The 22,015-nt window shown below is 38.8% G+C and overlaps 2 protein-coding genes across 6 annotated transcripts in view; one reads left to right on the top strand and one right to left on the bottom strand.

The window, feature by feature from the left end:
- Positions 1 to 8,850: 8,850 nt before the first annotated feature.
- Positions 8,851 to 10,850, top strand: LOC127787228 (bidirectional sugar transporter SWEET4-like). Its single transcript, XM_052315167.1, has 5 exons — positions 8,851 to 8,999; positions 9,182 to 9,218; positions 9,363 to 9,741; positions 10,291 to 10,410; positions 10,510 to 10,850. Exons 1-5 carry the CDS (start codon positions 8,957 to 8,959, stop codon positions 10,705 to 10,707), a joined length of 777 nt encoding a protein of 258 aa, XP_052171127.1. The 5' UTR covers positions 8,851 to 8,956; the 3' UTR covers positions 10,708 to 10,850.
- Positions 10,851 to 21,594: 10,744 nt separating this feature from the next.
- The window catches only part of LOC127787241 (3-oxoacyl-[acyl-carrier-protein] synthase I, chloroplastic-like), a 38,222-nt gene continuing 37,801 nt past the window's right edge, over positions 21,595 to 22,015 (bottom strand). For 4 of the 5 annotated variants that reach the window (XM_052315189.1, XM_052315193.1, XM_052315191.1 and 1 more), the window contains one exon: positions 21,595 to 21,915. In XM_052315189.1, the coding sequence (XP_052171149.1) occupies positions 21,848 to 21,915 (68 nt within the window). In that variant the 3' untranslated portion in view covers positions 21,595 to 21,847. The remainder of the gene's footprint in view (positions 21,916 to 22,015) is intronic. The other variant, XM_052315192.1, reaches the window with a different exon arrangement.

The raw sequence follows: 22,015 nt of genomic DNA, 5'->3' as shown, positions 1-22,015 counted from the left end.
CCGCCAGCTTGGAACGCATGTCTTCTACCTCTCGGTTCAGCTTTCTGATATCGGCTTGATAGCAACGCTCGTGATCCCTCCACTTATCGCGTTTTCTCTTACCTCCGCTTTCTCTTGTTCTGCTCGATGATGATAAGCTCTCCCGATAGCGTTGGATATCACCAACCCCTGAACCCCCTGGGTGCAAGCAATGTATTAGAAGACCAACAACCAAGTCAGACGGCAAATACAACATATAGGCACAATAAAGGCATCCTACCTCAATAATCTTTTGCTCAGGAGAGTTGGCAACGCTAGGCCAATTGCCAAAAAAATTCTGCTCATCTTGAGGGAGCACGGTAGCGTACATCATCCTGGCGCCCACCCCCGGGTCCCTTACAGAGTCTGAATCAATCAGCCCGGGTTGCACCTGGAAGTGGTCACCCCTCACTCTAGTGCTGTTAGGAATTGGCACGGAATTTCGTCTAGGTTCAGCGATAGGAGGAAGAATAGGCCTAAAGTCTGGGAGCTCAGCCTTTAGCTTTCGTCGTTCCCTACGAAAAGGGACAAAAGGTTGGCGACTCTCCTCCCTGATTCTATCAAGCTCGCTGCCAAAAGAAGAGCGAGAGCTGCCAGTCCCCTTCCTTCGTGAGCCAAAGGCATCGGCTAGATTTGGTTCCCCGAGGGCGACTTCGGGGACAGAAAGGTCTAACATGGAAAGGCCTGAAGTGGGAACCGAGGGTTCAGGACAAGAAAGGCTGGGCAAGACACTCACCTTGGACCTCTTCACTTTTAGACGCCTTCGAGACGAGCTAGGAACTGGCGGAGGAAGAAGGCTAGGATCGGGAGTGTCAGACGGAGGCCCCTGTGACAAGTCATGGAGCGCTTGAGGAGGAGGTTGTTGATCTTGCTCACCAGCCTGTTGAGAATTCCTACCACGTCGTCTGAGCGTTTGTTCCTTGAATATATTCATATCGTCTACAAAACAAGAGATAAAAGTCAACCACTTGCATGGATAATCTCTACAATTTTGGGGGTCTACCCTCAGAAGAAGAATAACCAAGAAAGACCATACTCCCTAGAGATCTTCCCTCTTTCTCGGGGCCCTCGTCCTCTTCCTCGCCGCCCTCTTCCTCCTCAACTTGTAAGGCGTCCTCGGGCATAGCCAGTGGTGGCACAAAAGCGAGAGTGGAGGTCCTGGGCATGTCTTCAAGCCGAACACCCCACCCTGCGGCAGCAATATTTTCTGAGGTAAGCAGGTCGGGTAGATTACAAGTGCCAAGGGCACATAATCTCTCAATTACTCGGCGATAGACAGCCCGAGAAATCCCGATGTCATCAAGCTTCTCCGACCAAAAGTCCCGCTCGTTATCCCAACACCAACGAAGCGGTGCTTTCCAGCTAGGAGGAGGCTCGACCACAATCCATCGGGACTCGAAGTCCACCTTATTTTGGAGCTTTTGAAAGAGAGGAGATAAACCCACAATCCTTTGAAGTGTGAAAAAGACGCCCCTCCGTTCGACCCTCCTCAACCTATAGAAGCAACCGAACAACTCTACGGAAGGAGGCACTTGGATCATATGGCAAAGGATGGTGAATCCAACTAACTGACCCCAACCGTTAGGATGAAGTTGAGCAGGGACAATGCAATGATAATCGAGCCACTCCATGCCAAAGCTAGACAAGGGGAAACGAAGACCTGCTCTTAAAGAAGCCAAATATACCCCGAAGCCATGTCCCCCTACCATAGCGGTACTTGTCTCCTCAGGCGTAGGAAGCCTAATATGATGATCAATGGGGATATGGAAATGAGACTGTATCCCAGCTAATTCTCTCCCCTTCACCGAAGACCGTCGTCCCAAAGATATATATACATTGGGAGCAGGAGGCGGAGGTGGTAAAGCATTCTTAAAACGGCCCATGTTGAGTGTTTAAATCCTAAGGCACGGCTGCGAAAAGCAAATTTTTCGAGTGAGTTATGACTCCTGGGGGTCACAAAAGACTAAGGACAGGACCCATGGGTGAGGGTCACGCCCAGATGGTAAAGAGACCCATGAGAAGACTCGCGCATGGATAAGGCCAATAATTAAACCTATGGGTGAGGTCACGAAAGACTAAGGGCAAGACCCATGGGTGAGGGTCACGCTTAGATGGTAAAGAGACCCATGAGAAGACTCGCGCATGGATAAGGCCAATAATTAAACCTATGGGTGAGGTAACATAAGACTAAAGGCAAGACCCATGGGTGAGGGTCACGCTTAGATAATGAAGAAACCCACGAGTAGACTCACGCATGGATGAGGGTTACGAGAAGCTACGACCAGCAATTGGAGCCATGGATGAAGAAGTATACCGTGAAGAAGCTTGGGACGCTGAGAGGATCCTTACGAGAGAGTAGTTGAGCAATGAAAAAAGTGAAAGACTAAGTCATCCTTTTATGGTGGTTCTGAGAAGACATTGTAAAAAGAATAAAGCCGAAAGACTTAGAAGAGGCGGATACGGAAGAGAACCTTCTCTTCAAAATGAAATGAAAGTGGTCTCTTGTAAGAAGAGTTGCAGCATAAGCAAAATACTCTTTCTCCTGAGATTTTCGACAGAAAGAGTAGGGAGCAATTGTTATGCGTGAAGATACTGAAGAGCGATGCAAGCATGGCAGCCCGAAAAAGCGCCACGTGGCGGAAGGAGGCCACCCAGGGGCGCGGGCGCGCCTAGCGCGGCCCTCCGCGCTCGCGCAGCCCCGCGCTCGCCTGACCAAGCAGCGCGCGGCTGCTTGGCGGAGGCCGCGCCCCTAGCCTACGGGGGCCACCCCCGAGTGAGGGTCACTCGGGGGTAGGGTACCGCCGAGTGCCCCCCCTAGGGGGCGCTCAGCTGCGCAGGCGCAGCTGGGAGTGCGCACGGCTGCGGGCGCGCAGCCGCGCGCGCGCCCCTGCACAAAGGCAACCGCGCGCATTTACGCGCGGTCCTCCCCCGAGAGAGGGTCACTCGGGGGTGAGGTACCCCCGAGTGCCCCCGCCCGGGGGCGCCCAGCTGCGCGGGCGCAGCTGGGCGTGCGCACGGCCGCGCGCGCCCCTGCACAAGGGCGGCCGCGCGCATTTGCGCGCGGTCCTCCCCCCCGAGAGAGGGTCACTCGGGGGTGAGGTACCCCCGAGTGCACCCCCCCTGCTCACAGGCGGCCCCGCGTGCCCTTGCCGGCAGGCGGCCGCGCACACCTTGCTCGCGGCCGCCCGCGCACGCAGCCGCTCACACGCACAGCCTCCCGCGCGCGCCCTCGCGCACGCCCCCCTTTCGCACCCGGTTCCGTGCACTGGCGCGCACGACCCCTCGTGCTCTCCTTGCCTGCACTCGTGCAAACCCCCGGGTGAGGGTCACCTAAGGCGCCGCACTGACATCCATGTGCCACGTGCCCCCTGTCCTTGCGCCACCGCCTCCAAGAAACTCGGCCTAAGGCTATTCCCGCGAGACTTGGTCAAAGCCTCTCCGAGATTCTTGCCACAAAACTCGGAACACGCGACACATGGATGCCCCTCTTGTTGCTATAAATAGGAGGTCACTTTCTCTCATTCGGTAAGCAATCTCTGACTCTCGCATTTACTCTCTTACTTTCGAATACTCAATTTCTACGGTGATCTAACTTAAGCATCGGAGGGTCCGCGCGGGGACTTTCGCCCGCGCTCCTAACCGATTTATTCTCTAATAGGTCATCCATCGCTCGGAAACGCCCTGCGAGACTCACCCATCGCTGCCACATTACCCCGGGAGACTCACTCATCGCTCAGATACGCCATACGAGGGTCATCCATCGGTGGTTTCCCATTTTATAAATTTATTGTTGTAATCGTGTAACAACAATAATAATCAAAATTTTAAAATTGATTATCCATACATGACTTCACATATTTCTCCTAACAATCAATTATCACATTTAAGACAGGTCACATTTTTTAAAAGATAACAAAAAAAATAAAGTTAAAAAATAAAATTATAATATTTAAGTTATATAAAAAATTATAACATTTAAAATTATAAAAAAATAAAATAAAAATAATTAAATTATATATAAATAAATAAAAAAAATTTACTTGACAGTCGGTATTCGACGGTATAACCTAATATATCAAGATTTCTCCCGATTTAAAAAAGTCTCATTTTTTTGTAATTTATTTCAATTAAAATTTCATGTTAATATTTGAAAATTAATAATATGGATAAATTAATAATATTTATCTTGCCTTTTCATATACCAACATGCTTACATATTCTTCAAAACACTATTCAATCATGAAAAAAACCATTTACATGTTCCAAGAACTACATGTTTTTCACAAATGTAGACTTAATTAATGACCTATAAAAATTTCATTTTGAGTAAGTAAAAAAATTAAAAAAATATAATAAAATATCAAAATAGTAACTGAAAATAGCAGGAAAAAAATTGACGATTGTTTTGTTATAATATATATATAGATATAAGTTAACACGGCCGCCCTACTCTTTCTCACGTTCGACTTCAAGTCAAATTGCAATTCAACATCAATTATAATATTATTATTATTATTATTATAATGGCAACCCACTACTCCAGGTTTACCTTACTTTATTATCATATATAATACATATATATAAATAATATACTATAATATATAATATAGTATAATATATATATAAATAATATAATATAATGTTTAATATAGTATATATATATTTAATTATTAATAAATAATTATATTATATTATTAATTAAATATAATAATATCTTTATAATATTATTTTAATTTTATAAATTAATTTATATCTCTTTTTTTTTCTTTTTACATCCAAATCTTTGAATTAATATTCTTTGTCGGTTCTAAAAAAGAGATTAAAATAATATAAAATTCATATAAACACATATTTATGTAAAAAAATAAACATAAAATTAAAATAAAAAATAAATAAATATATATATAATTAATCCCTATCAATCACTTCAGAAAAATCTCACACATTCTAACATCATTAAAGGAGGACTTTCCATGGAAGGACCTATCAATTCAAAGTTAGAGCCAAAGCGGACTTTTTATTAATTTCGAAGATCCCTTTGCTTGGGAGAGAGGTAGGGCACGTAGTGGACAGAATAGGAGTTGAAGGGAAATAAGATTAAGTGTTGTTAATTTTGTTTATTTGAGAAGCGTAATATGTAAAAGAGATGAGCATATATAACTTTAATTTGTTTGGACAAATAAAAACAAAATGTGATTAAATCATAAAGTAATAAAATTAGATTAGAGTAGGTAGCAATTACATCATTCACTTTCAAAATAATAATAAAATTTTATAAAAATAATAAAAACAAAATAGTAAAATTTGCGAACCATTTGTCAATACTTTCAAGAATTGAGGTGTTGGAAGGATTGGGTATGGGTGGGCCGGGAAACTCTCACCCAAACAAATCAAGTTTTCTCCTACCTAGCTCCCCATTCCCCCCCCCCCCCCCCCCCTTAAGTCAAAGGAATTGGATCCGATTGGCCCAATTTTGACCCTTGGCCCACGTTCCAGTCCTAGTCCCCAGCCCGCAGTCCGATTCTAGTCTTGTGCCAGCCTACAACAATATCATTACAGCTGTACACTGGATACTCCCGTATCTTCTCAAGATCCTCTCATCATTTATGATATATCTCATCCTCATTAATGACAGTCTTGTCAGCATCATGTTCAGTCATATTACCCTGCAAACTCACGACGCATGCATGCACGAGGCCTCCCCTCATTCTATATAAATTAGCTCTCTTCAAAGTCAAGGTATGTTATTCTCTATCCTATTGATAGTCTACGCATTTACTCTCTCTTACTTATTGGAGCATCGGAGTGCTTGTAGATGTCAATCGTCCCCCGACGAATCGACCACAGGAGTCCTCTCCTTGTCGTTGCAAGCTCACCTAAGACCATCATTTGGGGCGGAAGGAACATGAATTTTTACAAAATTAAAACCCTTCCTGGAAAAAAAAAAAATCATACTAAAACGTGCCTTAAATTATTTTTCAAATTCAAAATGAAAAACTTTTCCTGTTACATCATCATGCACCTACCCAATTGAGGAGAAAAGATGAGATCGATGAAGGCAGAGAACGAGCGCATGGAAATTAGCCGAGTCTAGTTTTAAAATGCGAGCCACAGGTTGTGACATGATGATGGGTTTCATCAACGAAATCATCCACTTTGCTACCAGTATTCCTCCCAAACCACCCACTCAATCCATGCCTCTTCCTTCTCCTAGTCCTAGTGATGCGTGTGTGATAAGGGAAGTGTTTTTAATTTTATTTTAAAAAAATAATTCAACATTAGAGTTGCAGTTTGAATTTACAATTAATAAACAAGCATTCAAAGAGGGCTAGCCACTGTGGAAAGCTGTCAGAGAAAGGCTCGAGTCCCAAGGTAGAACACAGCTCGGGGTGAGAACCATGAATGGTGACAAGGTGATTACTCAATCAAGAGCGTTCCTAACGAACTAATGAACAAATAAAATTTCCAACTGTCTGTGAGCCCGGGCCATGATCAGACTCGTGGCGGAAATCTTTCCTTCATGGGAAAAACAAACACTCGTTTAAGTGGTGCACGGATAAAGGAATGGATATATGGAGCAACATAACATGCTTGATCCCTTAGTTGCAAGGCGTGGACAAGCATATTCACGCTGTATACAGTACTAAATAATGCGAGATATTGAACTTGTCCAGCTTATGTGATGAGTATTTTAACAGGGATTCCTGCGTATAAGTATTGATGTTGGTTGGTTAGTGTAATATGAATTGAGTAAGAGTTTAGTCAAGTTAAAGAGTACTCTCATAATCATTCAAATTTCAATCAATTCATGCTTGTTTTGTGACTACACTCCGACCCCTGAAATTAGCTCAAGTAATCAAGAAAAAGATACAAAAGATTTGGAAGGACTGGAACACACACATTACACATATATATATTCCCAAGTACTTGAAAGTCAGTAATGTTAAAATGACTAATTAACTAGGGAGATGAGATGATGAATATAGTGGTTACATGTAATGTAGTTACGAGAGAATTGGGGTGGACGTTGTGGACAATTAATTTGTCATGTCATTTACTTGTCCTGCGATTTTCGACGGGTCGAGTATGGAAATTGAATCGAGAAAATTAATTGAGAGAGATGAGATAGCAGCAAGCAAGCGGGCGGCAAGAGACTGGATAATGTTTTTCTGCATCAGCAATTAATATTAATATTAAAGCCCAGAGAGAGAGAGAGAGAGAGAGAGAGAGATATCAAAATCAGGCAATCTCTCTCGCAATGTTTATCGATTTCAGGCAGGCAGATCAGATCCTCTTCTTCTTCTTCCTCCTCCTCCATATTAATGTTGATATGCAACTTGACCATATCTCCATCTCATCATTGATTTTGGCAACAATGTTTTTCCACGCAGGTTCAACTTTGTGGATTAATGAATTATTATATATAACTTGTTACATGCATGCATTCATGTATCTATCAAACCCAAATCAATATAATTCACTTTTATTTTTTGTCCTTTCTGTTAGCTAGATAATATATATAATTCACTTTTATTTAAAAAGGCATTAATTTAGAGGTTACAAGGTTCTCTCTAATCTTTTAAAGTTGAGTTTCCTTCTATGGAACCTTGCATTTATTTTATTATAAAATTTGTATTCTTTTTCTTTTTTGCCCTTTGTTTCGAAGAAAGAAAAACTCTTAAGAATATGAATAATTCTGTTAGAGCATCATTAAGTCACAGAAAATAAAACAAGGAGGATATTCCAACACACTATTATGCCAACAAATTATCTATTACTTTGAAGGATATATAAAAGAAATGGTTGCTTTTCATACATCATTAATTAATCAACTGGATGGTTAATTACTTTAAGGTTTAGTTCTAAGTGTTTTTATTATTCCCATGTGATGTGCCGAATTGGAACACCAAATGCATGCATGCATGCTATGCTATGCTATGCTATGCTGCAGCAGGCTCACATCCTAATCATGACCAACCTATCAGCCATCACGGGGATGGCGACCCAAATGAGAGAAATGGCCCGCCCGCCCTCTTGTTACGCTTTATTACTATATATCCTCCAAATTTGGTCAAGAACTTGACCTTCAAGGGTTGAATCACTGACTTACATGTACCATTTTTGTAATTAATTCAAACAAGGGCAAACTCTAGCTAGCTAAGGTACTGTCTAGATTCTGGTGCATCGTATTTTATTGTATTTTTTAACAATATACCCTTTTTTATTTTTTTGGTGCATTTCTAAGGCACTGATGCTTAAAAATACTCGATAAGGGGCTCATTGAATACGTGATATTACATACGTAGGTACAATGGGAAAAAGCAGTTGGGAGTGGGAGAGGGGTGGGATGGTCAAGGCAAGGCCAAAATTAGGAGAGGGAATGGGGGTGGATAAGCTTGAATTGAATTGAATAAATATTATAGTCATATACCGTGGATGGGGTGGATGGATGGATGAGAACTGTGAAACGAGCGAGGGAAAGTAACATTGGCGGTTACCTCATCCAACGATAGCTGCTGCTGCGACGGGGTGGGGGTGGGGGGGGGGGGGGCATAGTTTTCAGAAACTTTGAAGGCTGTGCCAACCAATACCATTCTAAACACACAAGCACAATTCCTCTCCTCTCTCCTCTCTTTTGATGCATATCTTATAAATATCTTTTATCTTTTCCTCTTTTAATGCCCCCACCCTCCTCCTCGCGTATATATATATAGAGGCCACGCTTCCCCGACTACATGTCCTGCACATGCCCCCCAAAGAGAGTTGCCCAAGCCCAGATAAGATCCAAATCCAACCCAATCCCCCCCCCCCCCCCCCCCCCCCCTCCTCTCTCTCTCTCTCGTGTTATCTGCATATATGACTCTGGTCTAGCTCTCAGCTTCACCGCTAGCTTAATTAAACAAACCACTCTCTCTCTCTCTCTCTCCCTCTCTCAGCCATGGTTTCTACAGATGCAGCTCGCACAGCAGTTGGAATTCTAGGTGTGTGTGGTTTTAATTTGTTCTTTACAAACAACCCAAGAAACAAAACTTTTCTTCTAGAGGGAAGCATAGGGATATATAGAAATTAAGAGAGATGCTTAATTCCTGTTCTGCAAAAATCTTTCTTCTTATTTTCTTTTCTGTGTCGTATGTGATCACAACTGACTTGGTGTACGTTTCAGGGAACGTAATTTCAATCATGCTGTTCATGTCACCAGTGTAAGCTAGCTCCCATTAATCCCATTTCCGACGAGTATCATTATTGTAATTATTGTACACCGTTTGTGGTTGTGGGTATCGATCGATATAATTAAATATATAATATAGATATATAGATATACTGATGATGGATGCATTTTGCAGGCCGACGTTTGTTAAAATATGGAAGAAAGGAGGAGTGGAGCAGTACTCGGCGGCGCCATACTTGGCCACACTGGTGAACTGCTGCCTGTGGGTGTTGTACGGGCTGCCGATGGTGCAGCCACACAGCTTGCTGGTGGTCACCATCAACGGCTCAGGCACCGTCATCGAGCTTGTCTATCTGCTCCTCTTTCTCCGATTCTCCGACGCACGGAAGAGGCTCAGAGTGCTGGCCATAATGCTTATTGAGCTCGTATTCGTGGCCGCTCTGGCCCTTTCCGTTCTCACCCTCGCCCACACTACCAAGCTCCGTTCTACCATCGTCGGAAGTATTGCCATTGTCGGCAATATCATGATGTATGCTTCGCCTTTGTCGGTCATGGTTAGTCCCCCTCCCTCATCTCTCCTACCCGCCACCCGCCTTCCACAGTCATCAAATATAAATATTACTCTTTTATCTTTCTCTTTAATTACACACACGCACGCGCGTACGGATTAGCTCATCCATGTTGTACGAGTCGGTATACATAAATTCATAGTGGACTTAGCTGAGCAATGTTCGGAACCCATTGTAATAAAACAAAAATATATTGACTTTGGGCTTGCAACATCCGTGGTGAACCAAATCACCCAAGCAAGAAGACGACGGCAACTGAGTATCACATGGACTGATAAATGCTCTTATCAGTTACCAGTTACCAGTTACAAGTTACTATATATTCAGTGGTTCAGTCTATATACATTTAATTAGTTAGAATTAGACGCGTGCACCAGTGTATATATAGATATACATATATATATATGTGCTGTTTATACTTCACAGTCATAAAGGGGCAGAGCAGAACATTCTCTGGTCAAATTGTGAGAAATTTATATATATACATATATATTATATAGCAAATGTTTGTTAATGTATTAAGAGATTTTGCAGAGAATGGTGATTAAGACGAAGAGTGTGGAGTATATGCCATTATCCCTTTCGCTGGCTTCCTTTGGCAATGGCGTTTGCTGGACTATTTATGCCCTCATCCGCTTTGACCCTTTCATAGCTGTAAGTGAATATACGAGGAGATGATCTCTTTGGTTTCCCAATTTCAATTAATTTGTTACAGATATGGCACTGATGGGTTTGTTTTGTGTTTGCATTCAGGCGCCTAATGGTCTGGGCTCTTTGCTTGGGCTGGCCCAGCTTGCACTCTACTGGACGTTCTACAAATCAACCAAGAGACAGATGCTGGAAAACCAAGGCAAAGTGGAGATGGGCTTTGGGACAGAAACCACCCTCTCTGGAAAGCCCAAAAAGGTTACAAATGGCATGGCTCAGAATGTTGGTGTCCCTGATGTCTAGTCTAGTCTAGGCCCACCCTCCTCACCCAGTTTCTATCATCAATAATATCCTTCTTTTCCTCCCACTGTGACATTTTCAGAGTTTTCCTAATCAAATTTTGTCATCTTCTTTTTTGGACTTCAGATTAGATTAAACGAGAAAGCAATTGAGCATCAAAAACCCGAATTCAAGTTATAATCAAACTTATTAACATTATCACCTCTTATTTAATTATGTCTCTCAGTGCTCATCTTATATATATCGCTTGTTCTATTTCAAGCCCTCTTCAATCTATTACATTTCCACTGTAAAATGAAGGCAGCGGGCGGGCGGTTAGGCAGGCCGGCAGTCTTAGCCCATAAATGAAAGCAGAAGGAAGAAGGAAGGCGACTTGCCCTGCCCACCCTCTACCCCCGTGGCATAGTTGCTTGTGCCTTCACAAGGATGTTGGTGGCAACAATCGTGTTAGACACTAATCATGAACAAAATCACTTTTTTTTTTTTTTTTTTTGTTAAGACGGTGTTTGTTAATTAAGATAAAAAAAAAAAATATCAGATATAGGAAATATTAAAAAACTTATTTATGTAAGTTTTATAATTAATATTATTTAATATATTTTTAAATTGTTATATGTTTTGACAATTTTTAAAATTTAAATGACATTATTCCTTTCAATGATTTTTAAAATTTAAATTTCTCTCTCTTTCTCTCTCTCTATATATATTTTATTAACTAATACAATTCCTTTCACCAATTTTTAAATTATTTTATTTAATTTTATATTTTATTATCTATTATGAAAATATATTTTGGACATTTTTAATTATTTAGGTGGAATTATTGTAATTCCAACAATAATTATTTGTATTTTTTAACTCTTTTTAAATCTATTTTTGAACATGAATTTAGAAAATAAAATATAATTTTTAATTTTATTTTTATTTTTTTGACAATTCATATTAATCATAAAATACTATTTTAATTTTAAATTTGTTGTTGATGTTAACAAACAATTTTGAATGAATTTGGTAATAAGGACATTTTGGTAAAAAAAAATTCTTATCTTGGTGTTTATCATATGTATTAACAAATATATAAAAAAAAATACAATTATCAGTAGATTCTAAAAAATTTAACAAACATTCTGATAAAAATCTTAAAATACTTCATAGTCTTATCTTGATCATTCTATATCTTGATCCGAAAAGCATTCCAATCTTATTTTAATGCCTCTTATTTTGTTCATTTTAACAAATGCATGACTTGTAAATTTTAATATTTAATATTTAAAATTTAAATAATTTGAACCAATCATAAATTACAACGTCGTCTGCTACCTCACTAATTTTAATTTTGTGATCCCAATAAATTTCTCTAACAAAATCCCTAATCCAGTCTCTGATGTCTGCCCCCATCTGTATCTACTAATCATATATATTTGCTGACACTTAATTTTACACTGAAAAATAAGCATGTGGATATTATTCAGATTAATTAAGCACTATTATAACATAAATTGTTCAACTAATTCAAGACAAAGAAAAAGGGGGATCTCAAAAATATTTAATATAATTGTGATCTATTAATGTTATATCAACGTGGAATTATAAGTTAATTACTTATTGTTGTGTATGCATATATATGTTTGTGTAAATTGGAGTTTTCTATGATGAATTCTGAGAATACAGGTTGTGTGACATTCAAATTAAGTAGTGATATAATAAAATCAAACTTAAATTTTATTTTTTATGTGTCATAGACAAAAGACTATTCAAAGACCAAAAAACTCTGAAACTCCAAAATAACTTTTTGGCTTAAAAAGGTGTTATTTTTCTCTAATTAGGGAGGGGCATTTCGAATAAAGCGTAAACAAGATAACTCTGACATCCGAAAATTCTTCTGAAAGTTCTACAAAAGAGATAAACATTTTATATACAGATCCTAATTCTAATGGATCTCAAAATGTAAGGATAAACGTTATTCATAAGAAACCTAATCCTAGTAGACTTTAGAATATTAGGATAAACATTATCTAAAAAAAATCACAATTTTAAGAGATTTGAAAAATCCCTATATTCCTCTATAAATAGATGAACCGTCATTCTGAAAGAGGTACATCTATAGTACTGATTTTAATATGGCCTTCAATTATTTAGTGTTTGACTTGAAGATTATAGTATTTGCACGAGGACTCTCCTACACCCTTTGATAATTCTCTTTCGTGCAGAGTCCAAACAACTTGATGATGACATTTTTAGTTAATAAACTCATTATTGTATTTGAGCAATAACAATTAGCATTGTCTGTGGAAAACATTCAAAAGGCCTAAAGAAAATGAAAACACGAAACTCCAAAAGTGTTGTTGCCAAACTACAACAATTGAATTTGTATGTAGGGGTACCTCGACAAACAGTTGGTAGGCCCAAGCAAGAAAGAATTCCAGGAGTCACCAAAGAAGATAAACAACCAGGGGCTTGACCCGCTGTCTAAGGGACTAAAAAGATGGAGCACTGGAAAGGCAGAGGGTGGGGGTGTGCAATCGGTTATAACTGAACCAAACCGCCCAAAAATTGTGAACCGAACCGAACCGAACCAAATGCAATAACCGAACCGAACTGACCGACCAACCCTAACAAACCAATCTAACCGAAACCTAAACCGTACTAACCGAACCGAAACCGAAAATCGAACTAGAAATAAACTAACCAAGAGACCGGCTTTGCTGTTGCTGCCGACCGGCAATTCCGATGATCTGAACCGATCATCGGATTCCCCCAACCACGGTGACCCACATACCCAAATACTAAAAGCATCTAATGGTGGGATTTTAGTAGATCTAGGTTTCAAAATTTCAATATAAAAGAGAAATAGAGTGCAAACTTACCGAAAAACCATCGGCATAGTCTTCGTCTTCATCTCCGGCCTTCGTCTTCTTATTCGGCATCGACAACGGATGGTGGAGGGAGAGAGAACAGATGAAGAGATGAAGTCAAAAAGCCTTCAGCTAGTGCCTAATCTACGAAACTTCGAAGAGCCTTCGTCTTTGCCATCACCATCGAAGAGCCTTCATCTTTGTCTTCGCCTTCGTCTTCGTATTTGCCATCGCTAGATCTGTGAACTTGAAATCGAATCGAAGAGAAGATGAAATGCCGAGACGCGAGAGAGAGATAGAGAGAGAGAGAAGAATGAAGAACAGAGAAAATGAAATGTCGCGCCAACGTGCGTGACTCGTGAGGGGGGCAGTTCGGTTCGCGCGATGGGGGGTTGTGGCTGATTCAGTTCAAGTGAGTGAGGCTATTTTTTACAAGTTCGGTTCGGTTCGAGTTTTTGGTATTTCTATCAAAATAACCGAACCGAACCGAATAACCAATTTTTAAACAAAAATATAACCGAACCGAACCACTATTTTTGAAAAAACGAACCGAATCGACCGAACTTTTCAGTTTGATTCGGTTAGTTCGGTTTAACAGAACTTTTTCTCACCCCTAGCAGAGGGGCCTCAGATAGGTGGGTGCTTGTAGAGTTCGTAGGTGATACCTATAGATAGGTCTTCTAGGTGGTCAACAAGACAAAAGATAGTCAAAAGGCATGCAGGGATTTCTCTTGTAAAACCCTTTGATGCTTAAGTCAATAGATATCATGGAGAAGTAAAGATGCAGTTGGATATAGTATGCTCAGATGTGTTACATGCATGAAGTTCGTGGGTGCCTTGTGATGAGGTGCATGGGTGAGCAACATGAGTGAGATGTGTGGCTAAGCCCTTTGGGTGAGTGACACAGAAGGGTAGAGAGATAAGCTCTATGGTTGAAATAACCTATTTGAAGTCGAGGGGTCAACGTGTATTTATAGAGATCGATTGTGATTGGGACACGTGATTAGCACGTAACATACAGATGTAGGGAGAGCATAACTCTTCTATTGCATCTGGTGGTCCCGGGCTTAGCCATGCATGGACTTAAGTGAGAACCCTTCTGGGAAAGGTCCCGAGAAGAAGAAAATCCTTCGGAGGCTAGCCTTATCACCATGAGGCGACAAGGGATGAGATCTAGGGGGTCCTTGGGTGAACTGAGAAGTCACCGGTGACTTGACCAAATGCTTGCGCAGATGCCCAGAAGGGTCATACCAATGTGTCGATTAAAGCGTGTGCGGTAGGTGTGAGACAAGTGGCTCACATGGGCGAAGAAGGCATGACGCAAGTGGCGGTAGTTGATGAGAAGACATGTGGGTGAGTGAGAGAGCAGTGCGACATGGTTACAGATAGTTGGCAACACGCGTAGAAAGGTTAGTCGAGCGAAAGGGTGTGCAGATGGCTGGTAGTGAGTGTAACACCCCACATTCCCAGGCATGTTACAACTTTAGGAAATTCCGGGCTATGTATTTTTTTTTTCAAGAAACAATCTCAATATAACACAAAACTCTCAAAATTTTCATCTACCCAGCTAGCATGGGATTCATACATCATATAAGCTAGGGTAGGTACTTAATTGATAGCGGAAGGCAAGAATCGAACCTTAACTTTAACATTAACCATAAATAAGGTTATACCTCATTATCCTTCAAAACGTTCAGAATTCAAAGTAGCAAAACTTAAATACATAGGTTGCGTAAACATATAGCCAATACAACATGCACTTTTTCTATGTGCCATTACATGTTTCTTTCATGCTCGCTTCTGTTACAATCTTCATTTGGAACGTTTGAATATTTTAGGAACAAAATCCAATTAGATACTGAATCATCTAAGTAAGAGTACAAAATTCATATTTCGTGCATGTATGCAAAATGCAAAATGTCCTCATTCTTTTTGTTTGAACTGACGAGGCATTGACTACACTTTAATGCTACTCCCCATTTTACAATCTCCTTACCAGGCTGAGGTGTTGTACAACACCTATGGTAGAGCAACGATGCCTATCCGTACTCCCAAACATATGCAATGCATGATCAACAATATCATCGTGAACATATGCATATTTAATCATCATGACATGTGAATACAATTACATGATGTATACATAATAAGGCATGTCAATATGTCAAATAGATGGTAGAACATACTTGCATATATGAATCATATTGATTTATAAAATATGCTAAGTTTGGATAGAACCACTCACCTCGACATATCTCATAATATCTTGATTCTCGTGCCAAGTTTCTAATGTACTTAATTCATAACCTTAACATACTCTGGCCATCATATTTATTCAAGCATATCAATATTCTATTTTTTCTAATTTTCTCATAATTTTCCTCATTTTTTCCTATTTTTCCCTCAATAATTCCACAATAAATACCTCTTCAAGGTTTTTCTCAAATTTTCCACCACCATAAATCATAAAATAATTTTTTAAAAATAATAAAATTAATTTTGAATTTAAATCGTACCTTACGCGTCCTCACGCGCCAATTGTGTGTGTTGCGCGTGGAATCCACGCGTGTACTGCATGCACTATTTCTTCTCAGGCGAACACTTCGCTGCGAGCAATCGGAAGTTGCTTCAATGGTCAATTTTCTTCACCTTTCTTTCCCTACACCTCAAGTCGATCACCTTGGCACCCTTGGATGCCCGAAAACATAGCTGGAAGCCCTTCAAAAGCTTGCTGAAAGCTCGCCTCTGGTGAAGCTCGAAACTTCAGCTATCCCTTAAAGCTCACTCAAACCTATATGAAACCTCACCAAATTCTCCAGAATCACTCTCCAAGACACGAGGAACGAAAGCTCCTTATCGATTTCCCTTGAATCACTCAAATGCGAGCAATTTGTGTGTTAACCTTCGGCCAAAACCCTTGCTATTTATAGTTAAAAATCGGTCATTCCTCGACTAATCAGCGGCCACAACTTGGTCATCAAGCATCCTAGGTCATGATGGACCTATCCCTGGCAAGATTTCGATCGTCCATCATCGGAATCCTTAACTTTCACCAACAACCACATGAAGTTGTAGGTTTCACACTTGTGGACTTTTAGAAATTACACTTTGGCCTCTTTAACTTTTCCCAATTGCATTTCGGCCCCTTTCTTGAAGCCCTTAAGTTTTCCAATAATTTCATTAAGACCCATGAGTTTCAAACTCTTCATTTCACCCCCAAATATTTAGAAAAAATATCTTTTTAACCACCCTTGGCCAAGATTAAAAATTTACACTTAGGCCTCAATATATGTAAGATCATGTCTTAATCGCGAATCCTTTTGTTTCTTCCCGAAACCACTTCATGGTTGTTCCTTATGCAAAAATTGAATCCTTTCAGGGATCTGTTGACTCTTCGAAAGTCCCTTACGATCATTCGGTTATTCAAGCTGAATCACAACTATATCAAAAATTGTCTCTGTTCTGATTTCTTTCAATGCCATAAATCTTGTCTCAAGACACTCGTCAAAATAATATATGTTAACTGAATGATAGTCGAGTAAGTTCTCTTAGTAATTGAGTGTTTTATTGTAAGTTTTGGCTATTTCAAAAGCAATCAAGTGATAACCAAGTGTTATATATCTTGTTAATCGACTAAGAGTTAAGCAAGATCTTGTATTAATCGAGTATCTATTCCATATCCGAGTAATTGTGTTTGAGAAATGATTATGAAGTTTTAATTGAGTATTTTTGGTGAGTAATCAAGTGTATGTTAATGATTAATCGACTATTATTGTATAATAGTGGAGTATTTTATGTATCTCTTGGTTGGCAGCATGCAATGCATACACAATCAAGTGGCTACTAAGTTTAATCAAGTAGCTGAAGGATATAACAAAGTGCAGTTAAAAGATAATTGATTATTGACCAATGTTAGTCGAGTAGGAGCCAAAGCTAGTTGATTATTTTGTGCTGAAGTTGAAAAATAGAGCCGTTAAACTAGTTGTTGAACTAACCATTGCAAGTGCTTTAATGCACAGTTTGGACCGTTGAGACTTTAAAAAGGCTCTAAATTTTAACCCAATGATTTACCTTGATACTTGAATATTCTAATGATTTTTTTATGAAAAAAATGTTGTCCTTATAGATTTCATTCTATCTTGACAACAACTATAAAAAGAGATGAAAATAAAGATCAAGGCTTCTATTCTTGAATATTTTTCACTACCTCTTTGAGCAAAAAATGATACTTCAAGTCTCCATCCTTTATTCTAAAAAGAAAGAAAGAGTGTTTATTTTCTTTATTCTTCAAATCTCTCTTTTATTTGTGAGAAACATATTTTGTATTTGATCTCAATCATTGTAACAGTTTCTTAAAAAGTTTAAATTGCAATATATCTTGTTATGGTTATGTCTGATCCCTAAAAGGCAAGAGATTACTCTTGATCCTTTGGAAAGGCAATGATTTTGGTTGAGCCTTAAAAAATTGATTGTATTGGTTACTATTGAGCTTGTGAAAAGTAAAGGTTACAGCTACACCTTTGAAAAGTTGAACTTATAGCTATAGTAGATTGTTAAATCCTTGGTAAAGAGCCAAGGGAGTGGATTAGGCTGGTTGGCCATACTATAAATCTGTGTATATTGCATTATTTATATTCCTTTATTTCATTTCAATACTTTATTCTTCTTTCAACAAAGTTAGTTTTTAGCAAATTTTAAGATCAGTTTTATTACTTCATCAAAAGCTTTCTAATCTTAAAAAGGATAAGTTTTCTTGCATTGATTTTATCTTACACTTATCTCATATAATCTTTTGTAAAGGATATATTCAAAACTTTAGTTTGAAAGACCCAAACCGATTTATTCAAAGAGTCTTTAAAATCAAGAAAAGTTTTTGAAAACCTAATTCATCCCTCTTTTAATTTGGATGTTTGTCAGTTCTCAAAACTCGATTACACAATCATTTCATTCTTTTAACAAAAGTTTGAAAATTTTACTTAAGCCTTTTCTGATCATTCACATACTCAATTACTTTAAGCTAATTACTCGATTAACTTTGAATTTATTTGAATAAATTACTTAATTAAAACTTTGCTTTCTCAAAAATTTTACATATTATTCCTAATTGTTTTAGTCATTATTCTTTAACCAAATTTACTAATTTTCTCATTAAATCAAGATATCAAATTTCTTAACACCTTTCTTCTTCTTAATCCCATTTTACTTATAGATCTCTTGCATCTAGCACCCCATAATGTCACAGTGGGTTTATCCATTTAAAAACATAACCACAAAACCTTATCGCCTATGTAGAAGCTTATCTAGCACAAAATTTTCTTGGAGCGTTTTAAGGTCACTTGGAGCGTAGATTCACTTGGTCCCTCATGCTAACCGGGAGGGAGGGGGATTGGTCATCTAATAGAGACAAGTTTAGAGACATTCATGACTATCGGCGGTTGTTCATGGGATTGCTTTAGGAACTTATAGTGAGGTTGGGAGCTACAAATCTAAGGAGTTTTAACATAATTAGCATCTCCTTCTTCATCCAGTAAGGTATACTTTTCTTACCTCTTATGGATGGGTTTTGTTTTGATTCATATGGTTGTTACATACCGAGTCTTGCAAGGTGATCTTATTTCGTTTCCGCTACCTATGTTGTTATTTGCTAGAACTCTTACTTAAGATGCAAATAGCAGACATGTGGGTAGGTGTTAGTTGAACATCTACTAAATGTGACGCACGTAACAAATCACATTGCTAGAAGAATTAATGATATGTTATTCATTTTCGATTGTGAATCTAGTCATTTGACTGAAGGTGACACAGTTGTATTGTGCACTAGTGTCGATGATTTGTCGTTGAGCGAAACTATCAAGTGTGAAAGATGAGAATGCTATCTGTATTGTCTTTATGTAGCGGTGTATGAAGACAAGTGTTCGCTGATGGAATTCATTGACCTCTTGTTGCAAAAGGTGTAATGTCAACTGCTGATGATGATCACTTCTTGTGCCCTTAATCGCTTTAGATAAAACTGTACCAGACATTCATCTTCTCCATCCCCATTCTCTTCTTTTTGTTCTACCTCAAGAGAGGGCCTCCCGCCACTATCTTCTCTGTCCCCAACCACTACCTTCGCTTCTTTATCGATAAGATAGATTAATCAATTGCAATACACACATACATATACATATATATTCTTGTGCATTTTAACTTATCAATCTTCTTCGTGTTTATGATACTTGCAGATTGTATCAATGGATGTGAAGGGGAACCTCAAGGACAAGCTTCATGTGATCCTTTACGATGAAGATTTGAGGTTTAGAGATTCAATGTAAGTTGATCTTCGAAATTCAAAGCTCCGTCGTCAACGAAATCAATCTAATTCATTACTTTGGCAATTGATTTCAATAAGAAATTAAGCGTGTACGAATCTGGCGACAAGTATAGTATTAGTTTGGGATAATTCATGGTGGAGGAGGAGTTGCACCTAGAGTTGACTCAACCAATTTGGGGACCTTAGGCGAAAAAGTTTATGGAGGCCTTTTCTAGAGTATTATTTTTTTTTTTGTAAAAAAATAAATAATACACATTTTTACGAGAAAAATTTATCATTTGATTTAATTAAAAAAGAATAAAAAATTAAAGTTCAATCAACTATAAAATATGATAATCTTTTAACGATAGTGAGTTTTCAATTAAAATATAATGTCTAAGAGATCAAAAGAAGTTAAATAACCTACTACAATAAACAAAGAAAAACAAAACTAATTTTTCTTTGAAACTCTAAGAGATTTGTGCTAGTAGAGCAAAAAGCTATTTATTTCTAATTCTCCTATAGAAAGAAATAAAATAAAGTATTAAAAAGATAAAATTCACCAATAATGAGTAAATTTTCATTTCATAAATATGTGTTAAACTATGTTTGGTTTTATATAAAATCAACAGTAAATTGGAAATAATGGGAAGAGACAATGGTATAAATTGAAAAAGAGAAATAAAAAAGACAAAAGGTTGGATTTTATTTTGGCTTTAAATTATTTTTAATAATTTTTTTATTAAAAAATAAATAAATTATAAAATTTTGGGGCTTTTAAAATGGGGGGTTTGGCGGTTGCCTAATTGGCTTCACGGTTAAGCCACCTCTGGCTGCACCAGATCCCGAGGTGCAAACACGTCTTTCACGCCGATTGCATTCGCTGCTGGCTCCATTCGAATCCAATTTGTCCGCTGTGTAGATGCTTCGTCGTCACCGGCAGCTGCCGATCGGAAAGCCAGAACCAGATGCAGGTACCCGCCCTGTATCACATATGCATGTATAGTTGTTGAACGATCCCAAGAAAAAAAAAGACAGCTTCCTTTCTTGTACCGACTACTTGGAAGAAGGCATTTGAGGAGTGGAGAATGGAGATCCTCATCGCCATTCATGAGATGCTAGCTGTTATGGGGAATTTGGTATTATTATTAACCCCCATACCCCATCCCTTTCTATGTGCTGAGCTGAGTTTGCCAGTTACATGTTTTAAGTAGTCTCGTAGTAGTTCTGTTTCATACTCAACAAAAACCTCCATTTTCTTACTGCATAAATATTAATATCCGCACATTCTCACTTGTGCATAGGCTTTTATAAGCCAAAGGCATAAAAAGCCTCGTTTCTAACTTCTTTGAGGTTGGCATTCTTATGTTGGGATGCCGATGTTTTGAATAGTTTTTAACCTACCCCTGCCTGCATGGCCCCCCGTTTAATTAGACTTTTCAATGCCGCAGCAGCCCAATTCAGGCTGCCCTGTTTTGCTATAATAATTATCATTATTCTTTGGATGATGATATATATGCTGTTGGCCCAAAATGGAGGCGGATTCAATTGGCCGAACGAGCCATTTTTGTATTTTCGGCATTGGTGGCGCAGCTGGTAAAAACTAGAAGGGGGAAAAGGTGCTAATTGAATCCGATAGCATACCATTATTGTCTTTCTTTTTTGCCATATTATTGCAGCAGCTGTAGTCTTAGTGTTTTGTTGCCAGCAGCTAGGCCAACAGTCATAGGGTGATTTTAATTCAATGCTTAGATGACAATATAGGAAAAAGGCGGCAAGACAAAAGTATTATTCACCCGTACATTGTGAACCTCATCTGAATTATATATCAGGTACATTTTATGGAATGGAAAGAAAACGTGTGTAAAAGAAGCTGCATATCGATATGCCATGCATGATAAATGACCCCAATACTTGGAAACGACACTCCCTGCTTAATTTGCTAAGTCCAAAATGAATCTGAACAAAAAGAGTTGGAGATAGCTTAAGCTTCATTTTAAGGCTTGAATGGAGCGAAAACAACCACCGAGTTATGCCCCCCAAAGCCGAATGAGTTGGAGATAGCTGCAAGGCATTGGAATTTTTCATCAGGAAAACATATTTGTTATGTAACAGTTATTTTTTGTTTCTTAAAGCAACAATTTGCTTTTGACTAGGGGAGGGG

Source organism: Diospyros lotus, chromosome 12 (assembly GCF_014633365.1).
Source record: "Diospyros lotus cultivar Yz01 chromosome 12, ASM1463336v1, whole genome shotgun sequence".
NCBI classification, from domain to species: domain Eukaryota; kingdom Viridiplantae; phylum Streptophyta; class Magnoliopsida; order Ericales; family Ebenaceae; genus Diospyros; species Diospyros lotus.
The sequence above is the reverse complement of the archived record's forward strand: the minus strand, read 5'-3'. Positions and strand labels throughout refer to the sequence as shown.